This window comes from Melopsittacus undulatus, chromosome 8, assembly GCF_012275295.1.
Source record: "Melopsittacus undulatus isolate bMelUnd1 chromosome 8, bMelUnd1.mat.Z, whole genome shotgun sequence".
NCBI lineage: Eukaryota > Metazoa > Chordata > Aves > Psittaciformes > Psittaculidae > Melopsittacus > Melopsittacus undulatus.
In genome coordinates this window covers 38,873,240-38,896,544 of record NC_047534.1, presented here as the reverse complement: position 1 = coordinate 38,896,544, position 23,305 = coordinate 38,873,240, and the positions used below count along the sequence as shown (strand labels likewise).

Genomic DNA, 23,305 nt, shown 5'->3' with positions numbered 1-23,305 from the left:
TTTCAAAGCTTCCCCGAATACCTGCCTTCAAAGCCTGCCTACAGAGCAGCTGCCTATTTTGCCCACACTTCAGAGCAAGTGTTGGCACCAAAGTGACCTGCTTTCAGTCTCAGGTATGCCCAGGCTGGTTTTAAAGTTAATCCCCAATCTCCATCAGAGATGGCACAACCATGTTGTAGCATTTGGGTGGTGCAATAATAAAACCATAATCACCCATCTGGCTCTACTGCTCCTTCTTCTGAATCTCCAATGTAGTGAATGTTTACAGTCTTACTGCAAAAAGCACCAATAAAGGCTGTAACAGGATGTAGCAAGAAAAAGACGTTAAAACACAAGGGAAGTAAACACAGGTTCTGTAATTATGCTTTATTGCAACTATAATGCTTTGTCTGCTCCTGAAGACTCCTGTAGCTAAATTTGTTTGTTCCAGCCTTCTCTTTTTTTGTACTGGCTAATAAACACAAGAAATGTGTATTTTTCTTATCATTTTATTGAAAAGGTACATTTAAAAAAATACACAGACATTTTACTATTATGGATTGCAGATAAAGATGCTCTAAAAGTTAATTCTATTTTTTTTTCCTTTCTTTCACCTGTTGTCCCCTATATCACATAATGACTTCAGTCTGAGTACTGCATATTGATATCACCTTTATAAAAGGGTTGGGAAAGTAAGAAGATAGGTGGGACATTATGCAATATATTCAGTAAACAGAGAATACAGTCAATTATAAATATTTTATATTCTGTACATTATTGCATTAGGGAGCCACAACGTTATGCAGCATCGTTACAAAGAAAACTAGTTAGAAATGAAGAAAAAGATATTTACGTAGAAATACATGGATCCATTCTCTTCTTGAACAATACATGTGAGCTGTGGTAATGTGCAATTGAAAAGCTTTTTTTCTCTTTAAACATTGCTTAGCAACACCAGTGAGGAAACAACAAAAATAAGTTAAATCAAAGTAGCAAAAAAGTAGTAACCTTAACTATATGTTATATGGCTTTCTATTTTAATTTCTCTAAATAAAGTGTGACACAAAAGAAATAATCAAAAGCTTCAGCGCTGCATTGCTTTCAAACATTTGCACAGAAACTAAAAATATTAAAATCAGACATGTGATACATCTCTAGTATTACACAAGATACACTAGTACTGGGACCTAGGACAGTACACAATCCCTGTCAACAGGAGCACACTGGGGAAAACAAAAACCCAAAACAAAGGACGCAATGCATTTTTGAGATGTTATCCACAATTAAGCATTTGGTTCATCTACCTTTCTTTCCACATTAGGTTATACTCCATTGGTTTTCAGAGAAGTATTTACATAAGTGGGAGTGAGGAAGACCCTAGTTTTCAAGTCTGTCAGGAAAATATTTTACATTCCTTGATTCCAAGGTGCATCATACACATTGAAAAAAAAATATTAATAGATGCATGAATCTCTAATGGTATAAATGTTATGAGCAATGAAGCTTTTAGTAAATCACTCTATCATGATTAAAACGAGAGAGAGAGAGACTGAGAGTTGTCAAGACTCCAAAACACAGTACTGCCAGTGATGAGTTTTATGGTGTGGCTGGTTGAGGTGTCACGCAGGATGGCATTTCAAAAGAGAAAGACATTTTAAAATCTCAACCCCTTTCCTGTCTGTCTTTTATTCTTCCTACTGGCCATAGTTATCTCTTCTTCACATCAATAAATTAGTATGGTGCAAAAAGTATGGAGGCAGGTGTTGCCCGGATGGGACCATGGCCTGGCCTGAGTAGAGCTGGTGGTATTGCAGGTGCCTGGAACAAGGAAGCAGAGGGACGTGGAGGAAGGGACAGAGCTGACGATACAGCTGCAGCCGCAGCAAGAGGAGATGAAAGGAAAGCAGGAGCCAGTGGCTTAATCATGTCCTTCTGGAATGCAAGTTTTGCCTGGAATAAAACACACAAAAAAGCAATGTAAATACAGCTCTCCTGTGCCAATTTTTACATGAGGGAAAAAATAAACCTGACAAAAGGCACACTGTGGTTTCTCACAGAAGCCTCATGTCAGCTGTTTAGAAATTTTACCCACATTGAATTCTTACTCCCAGGGCAATTAAAACAACTAAATTGTGTATTTAAGGAAACACAAGTGTAGGGGCAGTCATACTGACATTTAGAAGGAAGCATCATTTGCAAGTGAACAATATTAAATTGTGCAAATCATAACTGTGCAAGAAATTGAAAAAAAAAAACAAAACCATGATTAAAACTTCAGTGTCAAAAGTAAAAATTTCCACTTGCAACAATGACCTGTAGAAAAGGAGAGTGGTCAAGATGGGAAACTAGTACTGGTCCAGTGAGCTTTTTACCAGTGAGCCAATGAAGAGTTGCTCTTTGCAAAATAGAAGTATTTTTTTCAAGATGGATACCATTAAAGAATTCTTTCTAAAAGAATTATTGCTGTTTATGATCTCCAATCATTGCTGGTGCTTGTGGTGAAAAAAAGCTAACCAGAAATACATATACTACAGTCTCACTGAAAATGATTTGCACCACAATCCCACATTTATGGGGGCAAAGATACTCGTGCCCTTCTTTTATTAATGGAGGTCTCTCCTTATGCAATACATTATAAAATGATGTATTACACAAGTGAAGAAGATTAGTGTATGCAGAACCTACCAAATGGGGAGACTCAGAGAAAGCCTGCAGCATTTTCATTTGCCTCTACACAATTACAAAGACATATTAATATTTCAGTGTTTAAAGGCTTTTCACATGCTTCCTCTTGCGCACACACATTTGCATCTTTCTCTTCTCAACCCGTAAACTGTTTTTGTGCCATAGGTGGCATGCACTTTTCCCTAATGAATAAAATACAGGCTGAGTCATGAGCAAATAAACATACAATCTGTGCTGTGCTAGAGCCAGCCTGAACTCCGGCTATAGCTGACTGGCAGAACCAGCTTGGGGAATTCCTGGAAATGTAGGTGGGTGCAAAAGTGGAATGTCTAGGGGTACAAAGACAGGAGAGGTGTTTTGATAGACAGTGACAGACACAGCTTGAGCATGCAGATAGGTAGTCAATTCCCCTAAACACCTGATAAATCTTTTGCAGCAATGTAATACATCTATACAGCACTGCTTTGCTGAACGCAAAAAACGAGCATTAGTATGTCTGTATCTTAGCATCTTATGTCCTTTTTCCTGACTGCATCCATCATAACTGAGAGTTATCTCAGGTGCCCAGAAAGACAGAGTATGTACATTGCAGGCTTCAAGAAGCAGTGCAGTAGCCCAGCAGAGCCAGTACATTTCCACAGGGCCACAAGGGTACATTTCCCGTCCCACTGATTATTCTCTTCTTTCTAGCAGTAAATAACACTTGCAGTGCTCTCTGGGTGCCTTTGACTGGGCAGACAGAATGCATAACTATCTTCAAATCTGATCACTGAGCAGACTCAGCCTGCAGGGTGAGAAATGCTGTGGAAGCGTCAGGTCAGTCACGTTCCTTTCTCTGTGTGGTGGGAGTCCCCAGGGTCACAAATTCACACAGACAGTGATAAGAAATAGAAATACTTACTGCTAAAATACTTGGGCTGCGCTGCAGTTTGTTGTAGGGACTATATTTAGGTTTCATAGGCTTTCCTGCAACTCTGTCCTTATGCCTTCGGCTGGAAATATGCTGAAATAAATATCCTCACATTTAATTACCTGTTTAAACATTTTTCAGTTTTGAGTTTGAAATTGATTTATCAGCAGGATATGCCTAAGCTCCCTGTTTGTAAGACTAAGTAGGTTCTTTAGAGAGACCAATGATGAGTTTTGCTAAATTAAACATAACAATTTGGAGCACATCAAATAGAGAATCAGAAGCTAATCAAATACAGTGAATTCTGCGATCCGAGACAGGCTCTGCAAAATATTGATATTTTGGTTGGTATTTCATTTTTCCACATGAGGAGCTTTGAACCAGGCAGAGCTGTAATCACTAGGTCATAGGAATATTTGGAAGTAGGAGTTAAATTTCAGTCTCACTGATGAAGTTCATTCATATAAATAATTCAGTATTAGCTGAAGAAAGAACCAGGATCCAGGGATATGTCTACACCATGCAATTTAATACTGTCTTAGAGATAACTGAAATAAGAGGGAATGAGATAATACATCCACAGAGCACAGTACCATCCTGTTAAGAGCTTTCTGTTTAGGTATCTGTATTGGCACAGCTCTGAACCCAGGGCTAATTGGCTCGGACAAAGCAGAGCTGCATGTTCATACAACTACACTGCTAATGATAACGTTGCTCTACACAGTTCAGACACATCTGCATTATTACCCTCCTGCTGACTGTCCTAAACCAATAGATTCAAGTCACATTCTCCTTCTCACATAGCATTAAAAAGTATCTCAGCGGACTGAAATAGCATCAAAATGGAATTCAGGGAACCTCAAACTAGAATTTCTTCCATTTAGGAGACCAGAATTCAAATCTCTCTCTTGAGGAAGTTTTTAAAACTAGATTTGCTATGTTATTCATTGATACTGACACCTTGTCCACCTCTGCTTTTTGACTACTGAGCCCACATTTTACCAGCTGAAACAATTAGCTGAACTAGACCTATAGTGAACTACTAAGAAATAGTTGTGGGGTGACAGAAAAGAAATACTAAGTTCACTTTTTGCCAAAATATCTTCATACAGACCTACACTCCAGCTATACCGCAATGCAATTAAAACCAGCGAAGGATCCCCAGATACATGCAAGCTACCTGTTTAAGCTGAATTTCTGAATTGACATGGACATCACAGATTTCACAATGAAATGTCTTGTTCTGCAGTCCTGAGCCTTTACTGCCATTCTGCACCTTCAGACGGGATCCAGGTCGAGGGTAAGACTTGATGGGACCAGCACCATTCCGAGCCTCAACCATAGTCTTGTGCTTGGACCCTAATGGGCAAGGAGTTGCTCGTGAGTTAATGAACAGCAAGATACAATTATGTCCATTAGTGCTGGGACTTTCTGCGACACATTTATCTTCAAGATGGAATGATTCAAATCACCACAGAAGGAGGCTAATGATGAATCTGGTTTAGGTCAGTGTAGTTTCCACTTCCTTGATCTAAAGGGAAGCCAGACAATAAAAAAGGGTTTGTACAAAAAGGGAACAAGAGGAATGCTGGACCACCACTGCCTCTGTGTTTGGGGGCAGTGTGTGGCTCTATGGCCAAGATGTTTGTTCTTCTGCCAAAATCCATATAGCTGGTGAATGACAAAAAAAAGGCATAAGCCAAGAGTGGGAGAGGAACCACAGCAATCACTCAAAACCTGCTCAGAAACACGAATATTTCAGTAAGTATCCTCCGAGTTTGAAAAAAATGTCTGCTTTGGCATTTCAAAGGCTTACACCTGTAAAACTAGTTTCAGTGGTTTGATAACAAGCTTTACACCAGCAGCACACCACAGAACAGCCAGAGCACATTGGGAATGCTGCTTGTGGCCTTTTAAAGGGAGCATATCTAATCACCAATAATAAAAAGCTTCTAGGACATCCAGGAAATCTAAGGAGGCCACCCTAAAATCATAACCAAAATGTCTATAAATTATGCCAGAAAAAACCCAGAGATAGGTGAAATATGAGAGAGAACTCATAATAGAAACCTTAGTGTTATGAAAACCTCTATGATCATACACCATGATCTTCACTATGGAGGCATGATGCTGACTAGGTAACATGACTTTGATGTTACCTTAACAGGATTTTGTCAAGCTTATAGAGTACCTGAAGGATGGTTAAAAAAAAATTAAAGAGCTTTAATAAAATGTCAAACACCATATATGAAATTATCATTACCAGAAATGTTTTTGTAACTTGCCACTACAAGTTTCAACTGAAAGATTTTTCAGCTAAAAGATTCTTTAGTGAAATGTGGGTAATACAGCGCCAGAAAAACAGCTTGTTGCACTCAATTTTAAAGATGGCAACACACCACTGACTTGCACTGTTTCCATACTCACCTGTATTGTGGGCTTCTAGTTGTGACAGGGAATTCACAGCCACTTTGCATAATGAACAGTAAAGTAGTTTTTTGGCTTTTTCCTCTTCAGACTCAGAAACTGTGCTAGCAGCTCCATTTGTGCTCTTGGAAGATGAGGCAGGTGTTACAGGTGCCACTGCCGCTGCTCCAGGTTTGGGAAGAAAAGGACCCGTTTCTGTACCAGACTGCTGAATTGCGCTGTTGGGTTTTGCTTTCCCTTTATCTTCTAAAAGAAGCAAAATAATGTATGTCATAATATGCTGCACACAAAATTCACACAGTAATAGTCCTGTGGTTTTAGTGACCCTAACACAACAGGGGACTAATTAATCTCATTTTATACAGGACAGCAGCATCTTTGAAATCTTGTTAAAATCCTACCATGAAAATGTGTAATTTGACAAAAGGGGTGATTTTCTTGTTTTAAAGTTTATCAATGGATACCAATGACTTCAACAAATTCATGCCAGCTGTTGCTGTCATGCTGCAGGTTTGACCTGTTGAAAGGAGCCCAAGAAAACCCAAAAGACAGCCAGAGTTAAGGAATGGAGAGCACAAATGTGAGACTTTCAATGGGGATTACAAAAATATTTCTGAAAAGCAATACAGTTGCTTTTGCAATGGCTCCGGTTTTTCAGAGTCACTGGGAGGACACAGAAAGGCTCAAGCACCACCTTGACATAGATATCCCTCATTTCAGTTACAGGAGTTAACTATGGTACTACACTACACACATGAACACAGATGCTAACATTTTGTGTTTCTTTTCACAGAAAACTCCCCATGTATCTGGAGATCAGATGGCTCTGATGTGCATTCAGTGCATTCCTGTATCACTTCACAAGCATGAGTCAGTCATCTGTGCTCCTATGAGACAGGTAGGCAGGTATTACTTCATTTCACAGATGGTGATCGCAAGGCGAGAAATTAAATGTCCCAACTGTGCCTAAACTGGAAGTCTATGCCAGAGCCAGTATTCAAATGTTCCTTGCAGAAGTGTTGTCAGCTACATGAGCTCCTTGCATTTTAAGCTATTCAACTGCAGGCCTTGTGACCACAAGCCGTACTACCAGCCAACAGTAAAACAAGCTCAGCTGTTATGAGCATGGGATGGGAGGGGGATGGTACAGTGGTGCTGGTATGAGCAACCCTGACAAAATGGACATAGAAATGATTGTGTAAGTGACCCATTGCCACTCTGAACAATAGGAATCAAATCTTATTACTTAAGTAAGTATTACCTAATAGCAACTTCTTAAAAATTACTTATATCCCATTTTAAACCTATGGCAGTTTTAAGCAGTGCTGAACTTCTTTGAAAAAAATAGGTTCTATTTTGAGCTTTTGGATATTTTTAAATATGGGCCCTTGCACTTGATGTTTACAAAGACCAAACTTTGTCTCAGCATAACTCTGTATCAGGCCAATGTTGTTCTACCAAGAACTCTGTAAACAGGACTTTACCCCCTCCAACAAATATGTCAGAGTGCATATGAACCATGAACAGGCATCCTGAAACTAAAACCCACAGTTGTTAACTTATTTTCCAGAAGTGCATTGCAGTACATCAATTTTACATTGTTAAAAAACATGAGAAAGAAAATTCAAATAAAAGAATTATTGGTTTTTTTTAAAGCAATAAAATACTTTGAAATTACATGATATGAACTATATTTAATATTGTAAATGATCAAATACTAAGACTATTATTAGGATCAAATTAAAAAAACAGATTCTGAATGTTGATAAAGTATGACAAAAGAAAGTGATGCTAAATCACTGTTCATAGACTATTCCACTTTAATGTCTCTGTATAATGTAGTAAGTTACATCTGCAAAACCTAAAACATAATATTTGACTCGTGAGTCTTTGTAAAATACATGGTCTTAATAAATAGCATTTGCTAACATTCTAGATTAAAGACTTTTCAATATGGAAAGTTCTCAGAGGTGCTAACAAAAGAAACACTAAACTGCCGTTATTTGTGAATTTACATTACACAAAAATAGACTTCTTGTTGTTCTATGCAATATTATGCCAGACTGCAAAAGACATAGTACCAGGATACACGTAAATCTGAGGGCAATAAAAGAACATCCCTCAGTGCTTTGCATTATAGAATCATACAATCATAGAATAGTTAGGGTTGGAAAGGACCTTAAGCTCATCAAGTCCAACCCCCCTGCCAGAGGCAGGGACATCTCACACTAAACCATGTCACCCAAGGCTCTGTCCCACCTGGCCTTGAACACTGCCAGCAATGGAGCATTCACAACATTACAGGCTTTAAACGAATAGTATACCTGCAGAACTGCAAGCTGTATGTTATTATATAGACACTACACTTTTAATCTGTTTTTTAAATGTTTCTCACATTTGTGGGTTATTTTGTTTCTCATGTTGGTGTTTTGGGGGGTTTTGTTTGGTTTTGAATGTAAGCATAAACACTTGGTGCTTCTGAAGCACTTTCTGGAGATAGAAATAATTCCTTCCTGTGAGAGAGAACAGGAGGGGAGCAGCAAGAACACCAGATGATGTGCACCGGGGTGGACCCCTGGCCTGAGATACTACCTCACGCAGCAAGAGCACCATTTACACTCTGGCCCCTGACCTTGTGGTTCAAACTGTCTGCAAAAAGAGGGAGCAGATTTGTATTTCTTTGTTTTGTCATCAAGTGTCTGTGCAGTGAGATCCTGAGCAATGGACTAAGATCCACTTTACACAGGCCACCAATTACTATCTCAGAGTAATGATTTTCCATTGCTGAATTTATCAGATGATTGAAAAATGACAGATTTTGTTCCCCAGTTCTCTTCACTTAACCAGCCACCAGCTGATGTAGTATGTCAGTTTTAAAAATATTCCCTAGGTTTACAGTGTTTTCATAATACAAAGCCATTCTAGAGCATATAATGCACAACAAGCTAACAAGAAAACTTCTAGAAAAATAGAAGTTATCAGCATCCAGCTGGGCTCAATTCTGCCAGTATCACAGCTTTTGGAACGAACCTCAGTTCACATAATAATTCCATCATTTGGAAAGCTTCCTGACACAAATAAGCTCTTCATTGATGAGGATGCATAAAGAGAGATGTACACTCCTCTATGAATTAATGTTTCCTTCCACCATTCTAAATATTTAATGCAGAGCATCTTCAAAGATCATAATTGTAAGGTTATTATACAGTTTAACTCCCACAGAAAGTACATGGAGCTAAGTGCACATTTGTCACTGCAGTGGGGCCAGAATTGGGTTTTCCTGGCTTCTAAAATCAGAAGATTGCACTTCTCCAAATGCGTTTTTGATAACAGCTTATGTGTTTTCAATTCACAGAATTCAAAACACCATTACTTACAGTTTTATGTTTGAGACAGAAATGCCAAGTATTCAACTGTGCAAAGCATAGGAAATGCAAATCACATGTATATACAAAGCCCAAAGAAGATTACTCTTTTATTTGTACTTACAGCACAGAGCTAACAAATAATATCTCCACGTATAAACCAGAAATGTAGTTGTTAATGCCTGTACACATACACATATATATATACTTCCAAACCATAATCACCATCTGAAATACATGTGGATGGCTAGATGCAGCTGTAGGATTATAGTCCTCTTGCTATTTCTGAAGACAAGTGTTATTCAGAAAAGGCTCAAATTTGCTCAAATTTCCACCTGGGCTGAGTCCACAAAGCCCAACAGAGCCAAGCAGAGGTCAAACAAGTGCATGAGCAAATTCATCCTGCCCAGGATCAGGGATGCACCAGCTTCTGCTGCACAGCTTATCAGAGCACAGCTGGAAGCATGAGACCACAGTGGTATCAACCCCCTCCCAGACAACTGTAATTATGATTCAACTGGAGTCAGGGTCAGGTTGAAATGCTCATAACTCAGTGCAAGAGGTCCATTGAAAATCTAGCCTTTACTGTTGCACTGTATCCAACTATGTTATTTTTCAACACAGAAAGGCCATATTTCATCTCTGCTAAATTCCTGTCTTTAAATTAAGTCTCCCTTTTCCTCAAGACTCTGGAGAAGTAAATCAATGGTTCTTACTGAAGCCTGAATTTATTTTGAAATAGAGCCCAAGGAAAAAAATAAAGCAAGCTAATTAAGTATTGCTTTGGGCTCAGTAATATCAATGTTCTTGTCACCTACTTACATTGTTTCAATTCTGCTTTGAAGCTGTTTTCACATATTTCTGGTTGTTTGCCTTATGTTTGTGTCAGCACCATGTTAAAATTCAGGACTTATTTATCTAATTAGCACTGCCTCATTTCAGCTGTACATAACAAAGCTAGAATACAGTACACGATAACATCTGACAGGTCCAAATCCATCAGGTTCTAGCTTCCAATGTAAGACCAGCTGAAGTGATTTAATGACCTTTGCAGGTCATGCGACTCTCTCTACAGTTGCTCTCTACAGACTCTTCACTACAGCATAAAATATAGAACCTACCTTTTAATACTGAAATCCTACTTCAGCTGGATTCAGTTTGCCCTAGCTCAAAAAGGGGCAAAAATATTACCATAAAATTTATTCCTGCTGACCTCAATCTGCATCTCGTCTTTCCATCTATTTTTTTCCTGGTGAACAACTGAATGTGAATGTTCTGCCCCAGTTCATAGTCCAGCGATGAATTCAGTCCATTCAGAAAGCAAAAAGAATACTTTTATTTTATCCCCCTAACCATTCCATTAAGCAGTTCAGTTTATAAGGTACCTTTTAAGAGAGTTCGCTTTGTTTACTTTGTGATTTTTATGAAGTATTTACAATTTTATAACATATACAAATTTGCCCATTATGAAGTTATACTGCAAAATGATCTCCTACCCTATCAAAACGTGCCTATAGGTATTGCTTTCTAGAACTAGGAAACAACTTCTTTTATTTTTGAGTGAGAGTAGTGATTTCAGTGCATGTTAGGCAGAAACTCTAATTTGGACTTCATAATGAAAATATACATACTATTTTCAATAGAAAAGTAACTTAAAGTTCAAATTCTTAATTCAAAATTGAGATTCTAACAAAAATAAAACCAAGGAGAATTCTAAATCTACTGTGGAAATCCAAAAATTCAAATGATAAAGGTTTTCTGTATCAATAATACTCATTCATACATCCCACAACAGGCCTATCTGCACAGTTTTTATCACTTAAGATACACAAAACATAACTTTGCAATAAACTGTTTCACAACAGCTTGTTCAAATAGCAATTGAAATTAAAAGATTATCCAAGGTAAAGATACACTTGTAGAAACCCTTTCCAACACATATGATAAAAGCTTTTAGATACAAAGTTCTGCTATGACCCTAATAACCCTTAAAAACCTGCCAGGTAAATTGTCTACCTGTATTTATAACAAATAAACCTGCTGTTGCTGTGATGGTAGCTGAAGAAATAATAATTCACTTAAAATATATATTTTGAGTGTGTGAGCATGTGATAAAAAGTATAGCTTTATACCTGCTTGTCTCCCTTCTCCATCAGAAGCTGGGACTATTAGCTACAACTTGTGCTGAAGCACACAGACAGACAAAGAACCTGGGACAGCCTTCCAGAGTGGCATTGCCTGCAATGACGGGCAGCTTCCCACCAGCAAGAGACCATGTTTATAACCATGCACTGCCAGGCTTCAGCTTCACAACTTGCCTTGTGCCAGGTCCTTCATTGCATCCCCCAGCTGCATGCACTGAACAGCAGCCATACACAAAGTAATCACCATGTAAGAGCAGCACAGACTTCGCAGAGTGCCCACTGCTGCTCTAGACAACCTTACACTGAAGCTCTTTTGAGAGATTTATTCATTTCCAGTCCTAGAAACAGAGATTTGTTTTTATAATTCTTCGTCCTGCTTGCACAACAGAACATACTGCCAGGTTAAAAAAGATCATAACAGAAAAACTTTTCATCAGTCTAGATACTTATTATTCTCCTTCATAAAGGTAAGAATATAGTAAATATTAGCATGACCATCAGGTCAAAGGAGGTGATCCTGCCCCTCTACTCTGCTCTCGTGAGACCTCACTTGGAGTATTGTGTGCAGTTCTGGTGTCCTTAACATAAAAAGGACATGGAACTGTTGGAACAAGTCCAGAGGAGGGCCATGAGGATGGTCGGGGGACTGAAGCACCTCCTGTATGAAGACACACTGAGAAAGTTGGGGCTGTTCAGACTGGAGAAGAGAAGGCCATGTGGAGACCTCATAGCAGCCTTCCAGTATCTGAAGGGGGGGCTATAAGGATGCTGGGGAGGGACACTTCATTAGGGACTGTAGTGATAGGACAACGGGTAACGGGTTAAAACTTAAACAGGGGAGGTTTAGATTGGATTTAAGGAAGAAATTCTTTACTGTGAGGGTGGTGAGGCACTGGAATGGGTTGCCCAGGGAAGTTGTGAACGCTCCATCCCTGGTGGTGTTCAAGGCCAGGTTGGATGAAGCCTTGGGTGATATGGTTTAGTGTGCGGTGTCCCTGCCCATGGCAAGGGGGCCAGAACCGTATGAGCTTAAGGTCCTTTCCAACCCTAAATATTCTATGATTCTAAATACTTGTATTCTTTTTCATCTTTAAAGACTTGACGCAAAGAACCATGCAATTTCCAGCCTAAACCATTTCCAGCATTAGGAGAAACAAAGCAACAAAATAATTTATTGTGTAACTCAATCAACTCAAGGATATACAACCAGTGAGCATAACTGATGCATGGTTAGATTCAAAACCTTTGGTGCAATCAGACAGGTGCAATACCACATCACTACTAAAAGAATGACACTTTAAAACACAAACAGCCTGATGACCCCGAACACTCTCAATTTCTGACTTTGCCACTCATACAGTAACTAAAACCAAAAGTGATTTCTGAAAGGAAGGGTTTATGTTTTATTTATAGGTTACTAGAAATGTGATGAAAAAAATGTCATATGGTAGCCTTGAATTCACATAAATTGTGTTACAGGAAACTGGTATTAGTTTGAGGTGTTGATTTTGGACAGTAATTGAGACTTAGAGGTAAAGGAAGCATTATCTCCCAACCAGAAGAGCTGTACTGAGCGAAACGATTTTCAGGTTCTCCCTGTAATTTCAACAGCTCTAAATATGCCTCTGCATATTGGGCTGCACTAAACAACCTTTGAAGCATGCAGCAATTACAGAATGGGAAGTGAAAATCAATTAGATTTTCAGACTATCATATAAACTGTGTAGCAAAGGTAAAATCAGTTGCATTAATTATAGCTATATCTATTTCAAGAGATTTTGCTGAAAAGCGTATCATTGTAGCTAAATTGGCATCAATAAGCACAAAATAAAAATGTGCTTGCTAACAACCAAAATTCTCAGTTAAAATTTGACATGTTAAATGCTTAGCACATACGATATTAAACTAAAAAGTGACACTTATTTCCCAGTGTTTTTTCTTTCTACACTTCTTTATAAAATATGCTCATTGACAATGCTGAAGAGAAGCGAGTTACTTGATGTGACTAAAATCTATCATTTGACCTAGCTGTTCTAAGCTTTTTGCACACAGAACAATAAGGTGGTCCCCTGACCAAGTGATTTCCAGTTTAAGAGCAGAGATCAAAGCTGCAGACAGATACAAAATCATCAGAGACAGAACAAGCAGTTGCCAACATACGCACTGGTGTGGCAGCCAAACTTCTAGGAAGCCTTTTTCTGGTTTTCAATGCATTATAAAGATATTTTCAGAGGGAATAATAACAGAAGTAAGTTTGGCAGGTGTTTGCAGGGAGCTCTTTACAAATAAGACCAGGAAAAGTTAAGCTGTTTGGGAAGCTGGTTTCAATGTCTGATGGGTGGTAGATGCAAGTCAGCATCTTCAAAGTACATTACAAAAGACACACAAAGTTATAGAGAGCTTTGAAAGTGGAGGATATGGAGAATTTGTAGGGAGAAAAATCAGTAGCTGTACTACAAAATTTTGTAACAAAATTTGCAGTATTTAAAACAAAACCATGAAAGTGGAGAGATCACAAAGAGGTTACAAGCCTGATGGAAAGTAATTAAGGAAGATGTTAAGAAACCATATCATAATAAAAATCAAGGTTGGAAAAACTTATTAGCCACACTGTACTTGAAGGGCTGCCTAAACAAATCCTGGGACCCACAAGTCATCATATTGGAAACAATAGCTGCTGTACAACCCTTTGCTCTGAAATAGATATGGAAGGAGAAGATCATCTATGATCAAATTAATAAAAGACAAGAAGGGTGTCCCTCAATATATTAGCAGAAAAGCTATTGAATAAAAAGGCAGACAACAGCTCTGGTAAGAAAAGCAAGTTTCAAAACATTGTTCTTCACAAAAAGCCTTATATTCTGCTGGGTCACATTGTTATAAAAGAATAAAGCATGCACTTAAACAATTAATTATCCATTTTATAAAGGAAAATATGAACATGAAGAGTAATATATGCCATAAAGGCAATAGCAGGCAAGCAATTAAGTCACTAACGGCCACAACCTTTACAGCATTTGTAAGCACTCTGTCCTGCATCTCAGAATCACTCAAAAAACCCCAACAAAGAGCATTACATTATTTCTTGACACTCATTAAGACAGAGTTAACTAACTTTGATAAGGGAATTCGAAATCTTTGTTTTATCTCCACATTTGCTGAATAATGAGACTCTAATGGCTATCAGACAAAATACCTACTTTCTCACCAGTTGTGCAGTCTACTGAGAAATGAGGCTGAAAACCCCGTAGGGCTCTGTTCTAGAAAAATTCCACTGCAAATTTACACGCAAATCAGGCAGCACAGCATATCTATTAACCCTTTGATTACCTTGAGTTTTTGTAAAATCTCTTTATTGTACTTCAGGCCTGTCTGAAAAACGGGTAGATGTTATATAATGAAAGGTTGTTACATGAAATAAATCTGCTTGACACATTCTAAAGACAACCAATTTTTTTTTCTATACAAAGATGAGAAACAAATGGAAGCTATAAATATAAAGCTTTTCATCTGAAACAAAAATGGGCACTGAAATAAACAACATATTTTCTTTTGCAAGATACTGAGGTTACATCAGAAAATGTCTGGATGGCTCTGCAATACTGAGTGAACACTGTAGCAAGACTGATTATTTGATTAACTGCATCACTACCCTCCAGCAGGCTGAGCTAAAGTGTATTTTCATTTCAGAAGTATTGCTTGCTTGGCTATGGTACAACTGTGATGTTGATACTTAATTTCTTAGATATTTCATTTCTGATTTGGTATACTAAAGACTCCAGGGAATTTTCTCATGAAGGAACTTGTTATTTTTTTTAGAGTACAGAAATATTTGCAACTGATCAGATTTAAAGTGTAATGTTACAAAGGTTTGGTTTTGAAATTTTGGATGGGTTCAATTTTTATGAAAGCAGACTGATGAGAATTAGGAAATATTAGAGATACACACAGTTTTCCAACTGTAAATCTTGGCCTGCAGAACTATTTCTGCACCTATTTGTGCACCTTCCCGAACAGAGTGCCTGCTGTTTCAATTACTGAGGTGTCTGGGGTGATCCCACTATATAACCTACAATTTTTAGTCAATTCTTTGTACAGCTGGGGATTCTTGGAGAATTATTTTTGGTTGGCTAGCTCCTGTTTTAGATCTGGTTTAGTGACCAAGATCAAGAAAATACTGGGTGCACTCACTGGAGGTGTGTGTGGTGTGGTTTGAAATATGCTGGTGTATACAGAAAAAGCATATATCAGAGTAACTGTGAAAAAAATTGTTGCATATTGACAAAGGACATTTCCATTTAAAAAATCTCATATTAATACTTCAACACAATGCAATTTCTCTGTGCAAAACCAAGAGGAACACAGAAGGTTCTGCACTGTTAACCAAAATGCAGGAGTGTATATACAATGTCTGGAGTAAACGAACTAACTTGAAGCAAGTTGTGTTACATCTTCATTTCATCTGCTTGTCTTCAATTCTGTGGTTTTAGAGAATGCAGGTTATATAGGACTTATCTTTTCCTCATTTTAAAAGAGATTAATACAATTTCTTACCCCATGCATGGCAGGGGGTTGGAACTAGGTGATCTTTATGGTCCCTTCCAACCCAAACCATACTACAATTCTGCAATCTGGGTAAAAGTATATGTTTTTGCTGGATAAACTTTATCTTTTTTGACACCAGAGACCTATTATTTTGTGAATGTTTTATACTCCCATTACAGACTCTACCATGTTTATTTTAGAGGTCCTGGAATGTAAACTTCCTGTAGTACTGCACTGCCTTTTTAAAATTTTAATAATAAAGGAAAGCTTAGAAAAATATCATTCAAATATTACAACAAACATACTGTATTCTTCCCAGACATCCTTCACTTCCACTTAAAAATGCCTTGGTTCATCTCCTCAACTATAAAAATAACATTACTCCTTCATCTGTGAATCTGATATATATTACTAGAAACACACTACACTTGCCATTCGTGGAAAAAAAAGAGTAAATCTTAAAATCCTACCCACAGCTGCTAAAGTGCTTTGGAATCCAATACAAAATTTATGGATGTCTCAATAAATGAGTCAAGAAGAAATGACAATCTGTATGCAAGTATGTTCTCTCAGGCCCATGTTTGAACTACTTCCTTGGTACTTGCCCATACAGAACTGCCATTGAAATTAACTATGAAACATTAATCTTCATTTAAGTTAAATGACATATGTAATTGTGCATTCCCACTGACTTCTGTGCAGGTTTGCCTGAGAACTGAGAGTTTTAAGTCATGCCTTCAAGATTAGACAAATAAATCAGGTTTCAAATAGAACTATCTAACAGACACCAAAATATTTCCACTCTCCTTGAAAACATGTAACAAGGAAATAATATGTAACCTATTGTTTGTATGTATAATTTTTATCCTATAGGAAATGTAGTATAATTCTCATACCAAGTCAATAACGCAGCTGTAGAACTAAGGCTGGAAAGATGATAAAGGAAGATTTTTTCAAAAGGCCTATTTAAATGTCTGATGTGCCAGCCACAGATATTTTTGCTTTTGTTTTTGATTCAAGATCTCTGAACGTTCTGTATCAAAATCAACTCATCAACTTCTTGGTTTCACAACTGCCTGCCATCCCCTAGCAACATGCATTTTTCTTTGTGTTCTAAATGCTGCTTGCATTTATGTTATAAAAGTGGAGATAATTATGAGTAAAAGTAATATGTACAAAAACAAAACAAATCAAAACCAATCAAGCCACATTACTGGTTGTGTGGAAGGTGCCATTAGGCCAGCTTGTACTCTGAGAGGTCTTCTACTTAATTTCTCAGTTGCTGAGAAATACAGAAAAAAACCCAGCAGCCAGCCAGTTTTCTCCAATTTTAAGTACATGTTTCCAGAAAAAAAAGATTAAACAATAGAACATTTACCTTGTTTAGGTGCAAAACCAAAACATACTGAAGACACGGCATGGGGCCTGACTCATTCTTTTACATTTGAAGACTAAATTCACTTAAAGGCTGACAGAAAAGGAGGATAATTAACTAAGAATTTATAGATTCAACACAACCTTTAACTTTGGCACAACTGGAGACAGACAAAACTCCATTCAGCAAATCTAAATGTCTGGCATCAAAAGAATAGCCTTACTTCTTGAGCAATACATTTCTTTAATACACTGAAAGTATTCGGCACAGATAAAGCCATTCCTTCCAGACTTGTTAAAAAAAACAACAAATCCAGCAGCTGTCTTATTTTGTGAGTTTTCAATTCTAATGGATTTAAGGGGCTAATTTCAGTCCTGTGTCATCTAAGAAAAAAACCCCAAAACATGGGGCTTGGTTCATGACTTAGTTTTTTCTTAGTCAAATAATACTGTCATTTGCCATAAAAAATAATAACCATCTTCAGGTGACAGAAGGGGATATTTTATTTCTCCCATTTGCAATATTTACAAAATCTCATCACACAAACCTCACTTCTTAGGATACTTCTGGATTACTTTTCTTCCTAACAGAAAATTGGGAAACAGATTAGTGACATTGGTATCTCAGTCTTCACACTTTTTGTGGGCCGCTTCTTTTTTTGTCACACTTTCTTGCCTGCTCCATTTCCTTCCTCAAGACTCAAGAACCCTTGTAATACCATGCTGTAAAGAATGATGTGATACACAATAGTTCTGGTAGTGACACCTCTCTGATATTATGTCCTCTATGGAAATATACATACATATGCTAGTATTGCTAGTTATTTCATATTCATCTTACTCTGTTAGCATCATCATCATCACATCCAAAAAACATATTTGGATAATCTGTAGGCACATCATTAGCAGAACAAGCATGAAAAATAGATGCCTAATCTCACAGTATAAAAGATGTGCGTAAAGATTCAATCTATATAAATGTATCCTTCAAATGACCACGATCATGTAGCTAAAAAAACCCCAACAAACCCAAACCAAAAATGGAAGCTGAGAGTATCTGCCCTGCTTCCACTATCCAGCAATATTGACAGAGTCAATCATGCTTGGCCTGATGCCTGTCTTTACATCTTTGCAAATTAAGAAAAACTTTGTATAATTTTAAGGATGCTAATGAAAAAAGATGCAATGAAATTCCAGTTTTTAGAAATGGAATAAGTAAAATTAATAGTGATATAAAATTTTAGTGATAGAGGACTGACTGATGAATGCTCTTACTTCATTTTACAATATATTTTTGATTAAGAGCTTCTGCTTAAGTCAGTGCAGCAGAAAAAGCTTACCATTTCTTCAAAACAAAATCCCACTTGCGTATTTTTCTGATAGATATAATAACTGGGGAAAGAACAGATTGACCTTTTTCAATTTGAACAAGAACTGCAACAGCTCATCAATGTAATTGTGTCAGCCTAAGAGCTTATTTTTCGGTTAATGGCACCTATAAACAGTTTTCAGTAGAGGTGCAGAATTTGATATATGCTAGTTCACATTATTACGAAAAGGCTGAAGAAACAACTTAAGACTTCCAAGAGCTCCCAGGAATTTATCAACACCAAAATGTGCAGAATGACTGTTCTTCCTTTCGGGTTGTAAGAAACACACATGGCAAAGATGAGGCTTGAATAACTACTTTTGAAAAGTATAAACAGTAAGAGTGACAGGGAAGGAAGTGTTTAAAGATCTAACCTATTATAATGATTTCCTGTTAATAGACTTTGATTTGATAATTATCCTTTTGGCTAACCTTTCATCCTAAGAGCATAAACCAAACAGTAACTTCCTGAAACAGCTGCTGAAATAACCCACAAAGAAATGCCTGGAAGCTATTTACTACTAAATCCAATATAGGCATTACGTGTGTCACTAACAGCATATTTTACATACCAATACTGATAATATAATGTTCATAGAAATATACACATGGTACTTTCATTAGTGTGTCTATGATGAATTTATGAGTATTAATTTTATTTCATATCATCAGCTCTAAAAACGCTGTGGTCAAGCAGCAAATTCTATACCATGCCTTTGCCTCTGTTTTGGGGACAGCTTCAACAGGCAGCAAGATACAGTAATCTTCAGATGGCTGTGGAACATTGCAAAGAAACCAAACTACCATCCTCAGAGGGTTTAATGAAAAAATGCCCTTGAAATGATTCTCCTTGGTGGCTAAATCTGATTGACTTTACTACTTAGCTGACCACAAACTAAAGCCTTTATCTAACAGATATATGCCTGTGCTTAGCAGGCACTATATGAATGCACATAAACACAGATGCATGATTATTTTATAGAGCATAACTTCAGCAAAATTCTTTAAGTAAGCATAAATGTGAAGCTACTGATGAGGCTCATCAGTAGCTTTTGATGGAGACTAGACATAATGACAAGCATCTTTGAGGGGTGTAAGACAGAAATTCTAAATATGGCTCATTGACATTGAGGGACAGAGAGCCATACACATCCTTATCGTGTTCCTGTCCTAGAGCCTCTCTCTCTCTCTCGCCCTGCCCCATCCTCAAAATTCAACTTTCTCACAACATATTTTGAGGTCTAGAGCTCTTGGGTACATTGGAAAGAATTAAAACATTGAAGAATAACTGCCCTAAAAAACATCCTAACCTTTGAGATTCTTATAATGATAACTGTATGACAACCTAGAATTCCCCCAAACAGATATCATCACAGTTCAGCAGCAGAGGCTGCATGTTTCTAACTCCTAGCTATTGCTGAAGTTTTAACTAAAGAAGCTTTGTTGGAGCTAAGTAAATAAGCCATTCATTTAAAACTAGTGGAAAACAAGGTGATAAATGAAAAAAATGTTAAGGTGAAAAAGGATTTTGTAAGAAAACTGGTATTTTTTTTAGGATTTCTTTAAGTACAGAGATGCATATGGAAAAGTTTAGAATTTAAGCATTGGCAGAAAGATTTTTAAATAAACAATGAAAGCAACATGACTAAGGGAGTGTCCTGATGGCAGACTTGCAAAATACGAACTGAGCCCTCCCTTGGGAGATGACACTTCATCAGTAGTTGATGAATAAACAGCACTGGTAATTGGGACACTGGAGAAATCCAACCTATCTAAATCTTCCTGAGTAAATGTGATTCAGTGCTCTGCACTCTACTTCGGAAGCAAAAGGAAAACCCAGTTTTTTTGTCAAAGCACCACAGAAAGGCCTTAATGAACTAAACCCCACAGATAAGATCTCAAGGTCAACTTTTCTAAGTCTGATAAAACTTGGAGCTGCCAGTCCTGTCTAATGGGCCAACTAATCACCATATGTCTACATGACATCAAGTGGCATTTATTAGGTCCATCAACATGTCTGAGCTGTTTTCAAAATGTGAGCTAGCTCATTTAGTGTCAGACACTGTAGGGCACTCCAGCATGACAACGTTTCTTGGAACAACCTCCATCTGGTTTTAGTTATGCAGCTGTAATGACTGGAATAACTTTTACAGGGCCCGCTTAGGATCAAGAAGCTGGCAAACAACTTTGCAGTCACAACCCTTTCCTGCTGTCCTTGCCATACACAGCAGATCAGCACATGACTGCTCATGTGCTGGAATGTCATCACCATGACCCTGTGAACTGCCCTGAGACACAGCTACAGAATAAAGCCCTAGCACGAGGGGTCAAGATTTGAAACAGGATCTAGCAAATGGCCTAGATAGGTGCATAATTTTGTCTATTCCTGTACCAGCTGAACAGAAAGGAGTTTTCATAGTGCATCTAATGGGTTTATTTGTACCTACCAAGTACAGGCTAGCAGAGATTTCTGCTCTTATTTGAATGAGTACAGAGCTTGAAATGTTTGTACCTATCATTTCACAAAAAGCCCTCCCTGGCACAGAGGAAATAGAGCATATTCTGAATGGATCAAAGACAGAGGAAAACGAGCAGACAAAGAAAAAAAAACCCAAACCAAACAAAAAGCCCCCACCCTTACTTTTATAATCTGAAACCTGGTTTTGACTCTTTAGAGTAGTTCAAAACACTTGCATCTACTTCCTGATTTTTATATCAAAGCAAAATGCAAAGCAGGTGATACCACATCATCTGTCTGCTTCATTTTGAACTATTTATTTTGATTTGGAAGTATGATCAAAGTATTCCTCTTTGCTTGATAAGTAAACAGTGACATTTCAATTCAGTTATTAACATATGCATTCCTAAAGGACTCATCACTGTAAGCATCTAGGCTATGTTAACCTGGGATCACAGACACCATCCTCTATTGCATCCTCAGGGCTATATTTAAAACACACTCTAAATATTCTAAACTGTGTTATGTACTGGTTACTACCCGTGCCCTTTTCTAAAGCAATGCCATACATATATGCCATAAATACATGTATACTTCTGTGTGAAGCCATCTTAAAAATCCTGGGCTTCCACAGGGAGGGAAAGGAATCTGCCTCACATGAAAGAGCAGCTCTCAGCCCTGCTAATACTGCTTTTCTGTAACCACGTCTCAAAGCAGCTACAAAAAAAGCTTACAATGTAACAGCAGTGTTTTTTGACCATATGAAACTGTTCTATAACTATTACTAGACTTTTCCAGGGTTGTTAGAGAAACTGTGTGGGAGACAGGTTATGAAAGGGTCCCCTATGGACACCTCCAATCTACAAATACACATTAGGACAAGCAGACATGATCCAACAAGAGGCAGGGAAACAACCACCTTGTCACACATCATCTTTGGCATTTTCTTCCTGTCTGCAGAAATAGTGACCAGGATCGGATGGGGATACTTACAAGTACCAATAATCAAGTAATTTTTAAATGGTGAAGAGTGGTGTGCTTAGCAAATGAGATCACACAGTAGCCCAATCATGTTAGGGTGCACAACTTGCACAATCCAACCCATCAATATCCACTTACCTGAGGTTGCAGCCAATTCAGCAGTACAGTGTGGGAACTGCAAGCTGTCCTGTTCCCACTATGTGGATAACTGAAGAAGAAGAATTGCTAATAGCGCACCTGGGTATTGAGAAAGCCAGGGAGTGTTTGGGTGCAAGGTCAGGCTGGGAAGCAGCCTGCGGAGTGATTGTTTATAGAATGGAATTTATAGTGACTGAAAGCAGTCACTGGGAATGATGTAGCTGTTGTTTGGCTTCATGGCTCGGGCCTGTATCTATATGCTATGTATTACCATGCTTGAGTGTATAAAGTAGAACTAGTTGTGAAAGAAGTGTGTGTGCGTGTGTGTGTGTTTAGCCTCCTTCTTTACAGACACTGCAGTACAGTACCATGGCTTTATCATTACATGTTTGCTGATGATCAATTTATAGAAGTAATTTCTGAGTCATAATATATTATTAACATCAACAGGAAAGACCATTCCCTCACAATTTGGGCATCTTCATGCTAAGACTGAGTTCCAGAGTCACCCCTTTCCATTTGGCTGTGGCCAATTCTATCTGCAGGAGCCCACATTCTTCAGGAAACTTCCCAAAAGACCTTAAAGATTAATTTAACATTCGTAGCTCTACCAGCAGCCAACTCCTCAAGTTGAAAGGAACAGCTGCAGAGAGATCACTGCATCACAAGTTTTGAAAAATAAGGACTGGATGAATCTGGGTTTTGCCTTTGATAGATTCATCACACAAGCTGAGCTAACAGTGAAATTATTTTTCCTGTTACTCTTACAATAGTGACTTCTGAGAAATAGGTATTTTGGGTGCTGTGTGTGACCTACAGAAGACATGGCTCTGTAGCAAACATAACTTGACATTTTAGTTTAATATACGGAAACTGTTCAGTCTGGAGAGCTCCAGATCATTTATCATTATGTCACTCAAAATGACAGCA

General features: G+C 37.9%; 1 protein-coding gene across 2 annotated transcripts in view; it reads right to left on the bottom strand.

Annotated features, from left to right (window-relative positions):
* Nucleotides 1-475: 475 nt before the first annotated feature.
* Nucleotides 476-23,305, bottom strand: part of ZNF385B (zinc finger protein 385B) — a 165,588-nt gene continuing 142,758 nt past the window's right edge. For both annotated transcript variants that reach the window (XM_005152566.2, XM_031052215.2), the window contains exons 6-9: nt 6,002-6,247; nt 4,755-4,933; nt 3,566-3,667; nt 476-1,929 (exon numbers count right to left, since the gene is read on the bottom strand). In XM_005152566.2, coding sequence (XP_005152623.1) covers nt 1,711-1,929; nt 3,566-3,667; nt 4,755-4,933; nt 6,002-6,247 — 746 coding nt within the window. In that variant the 3' untranslated portion in view covers nt 476-1,710. The remainder of the gene's footprint in view (nt 1,930-3,565; nt 3,668-4,754; nt 4,934-6,001; nt 6,248-23,305) is intronic.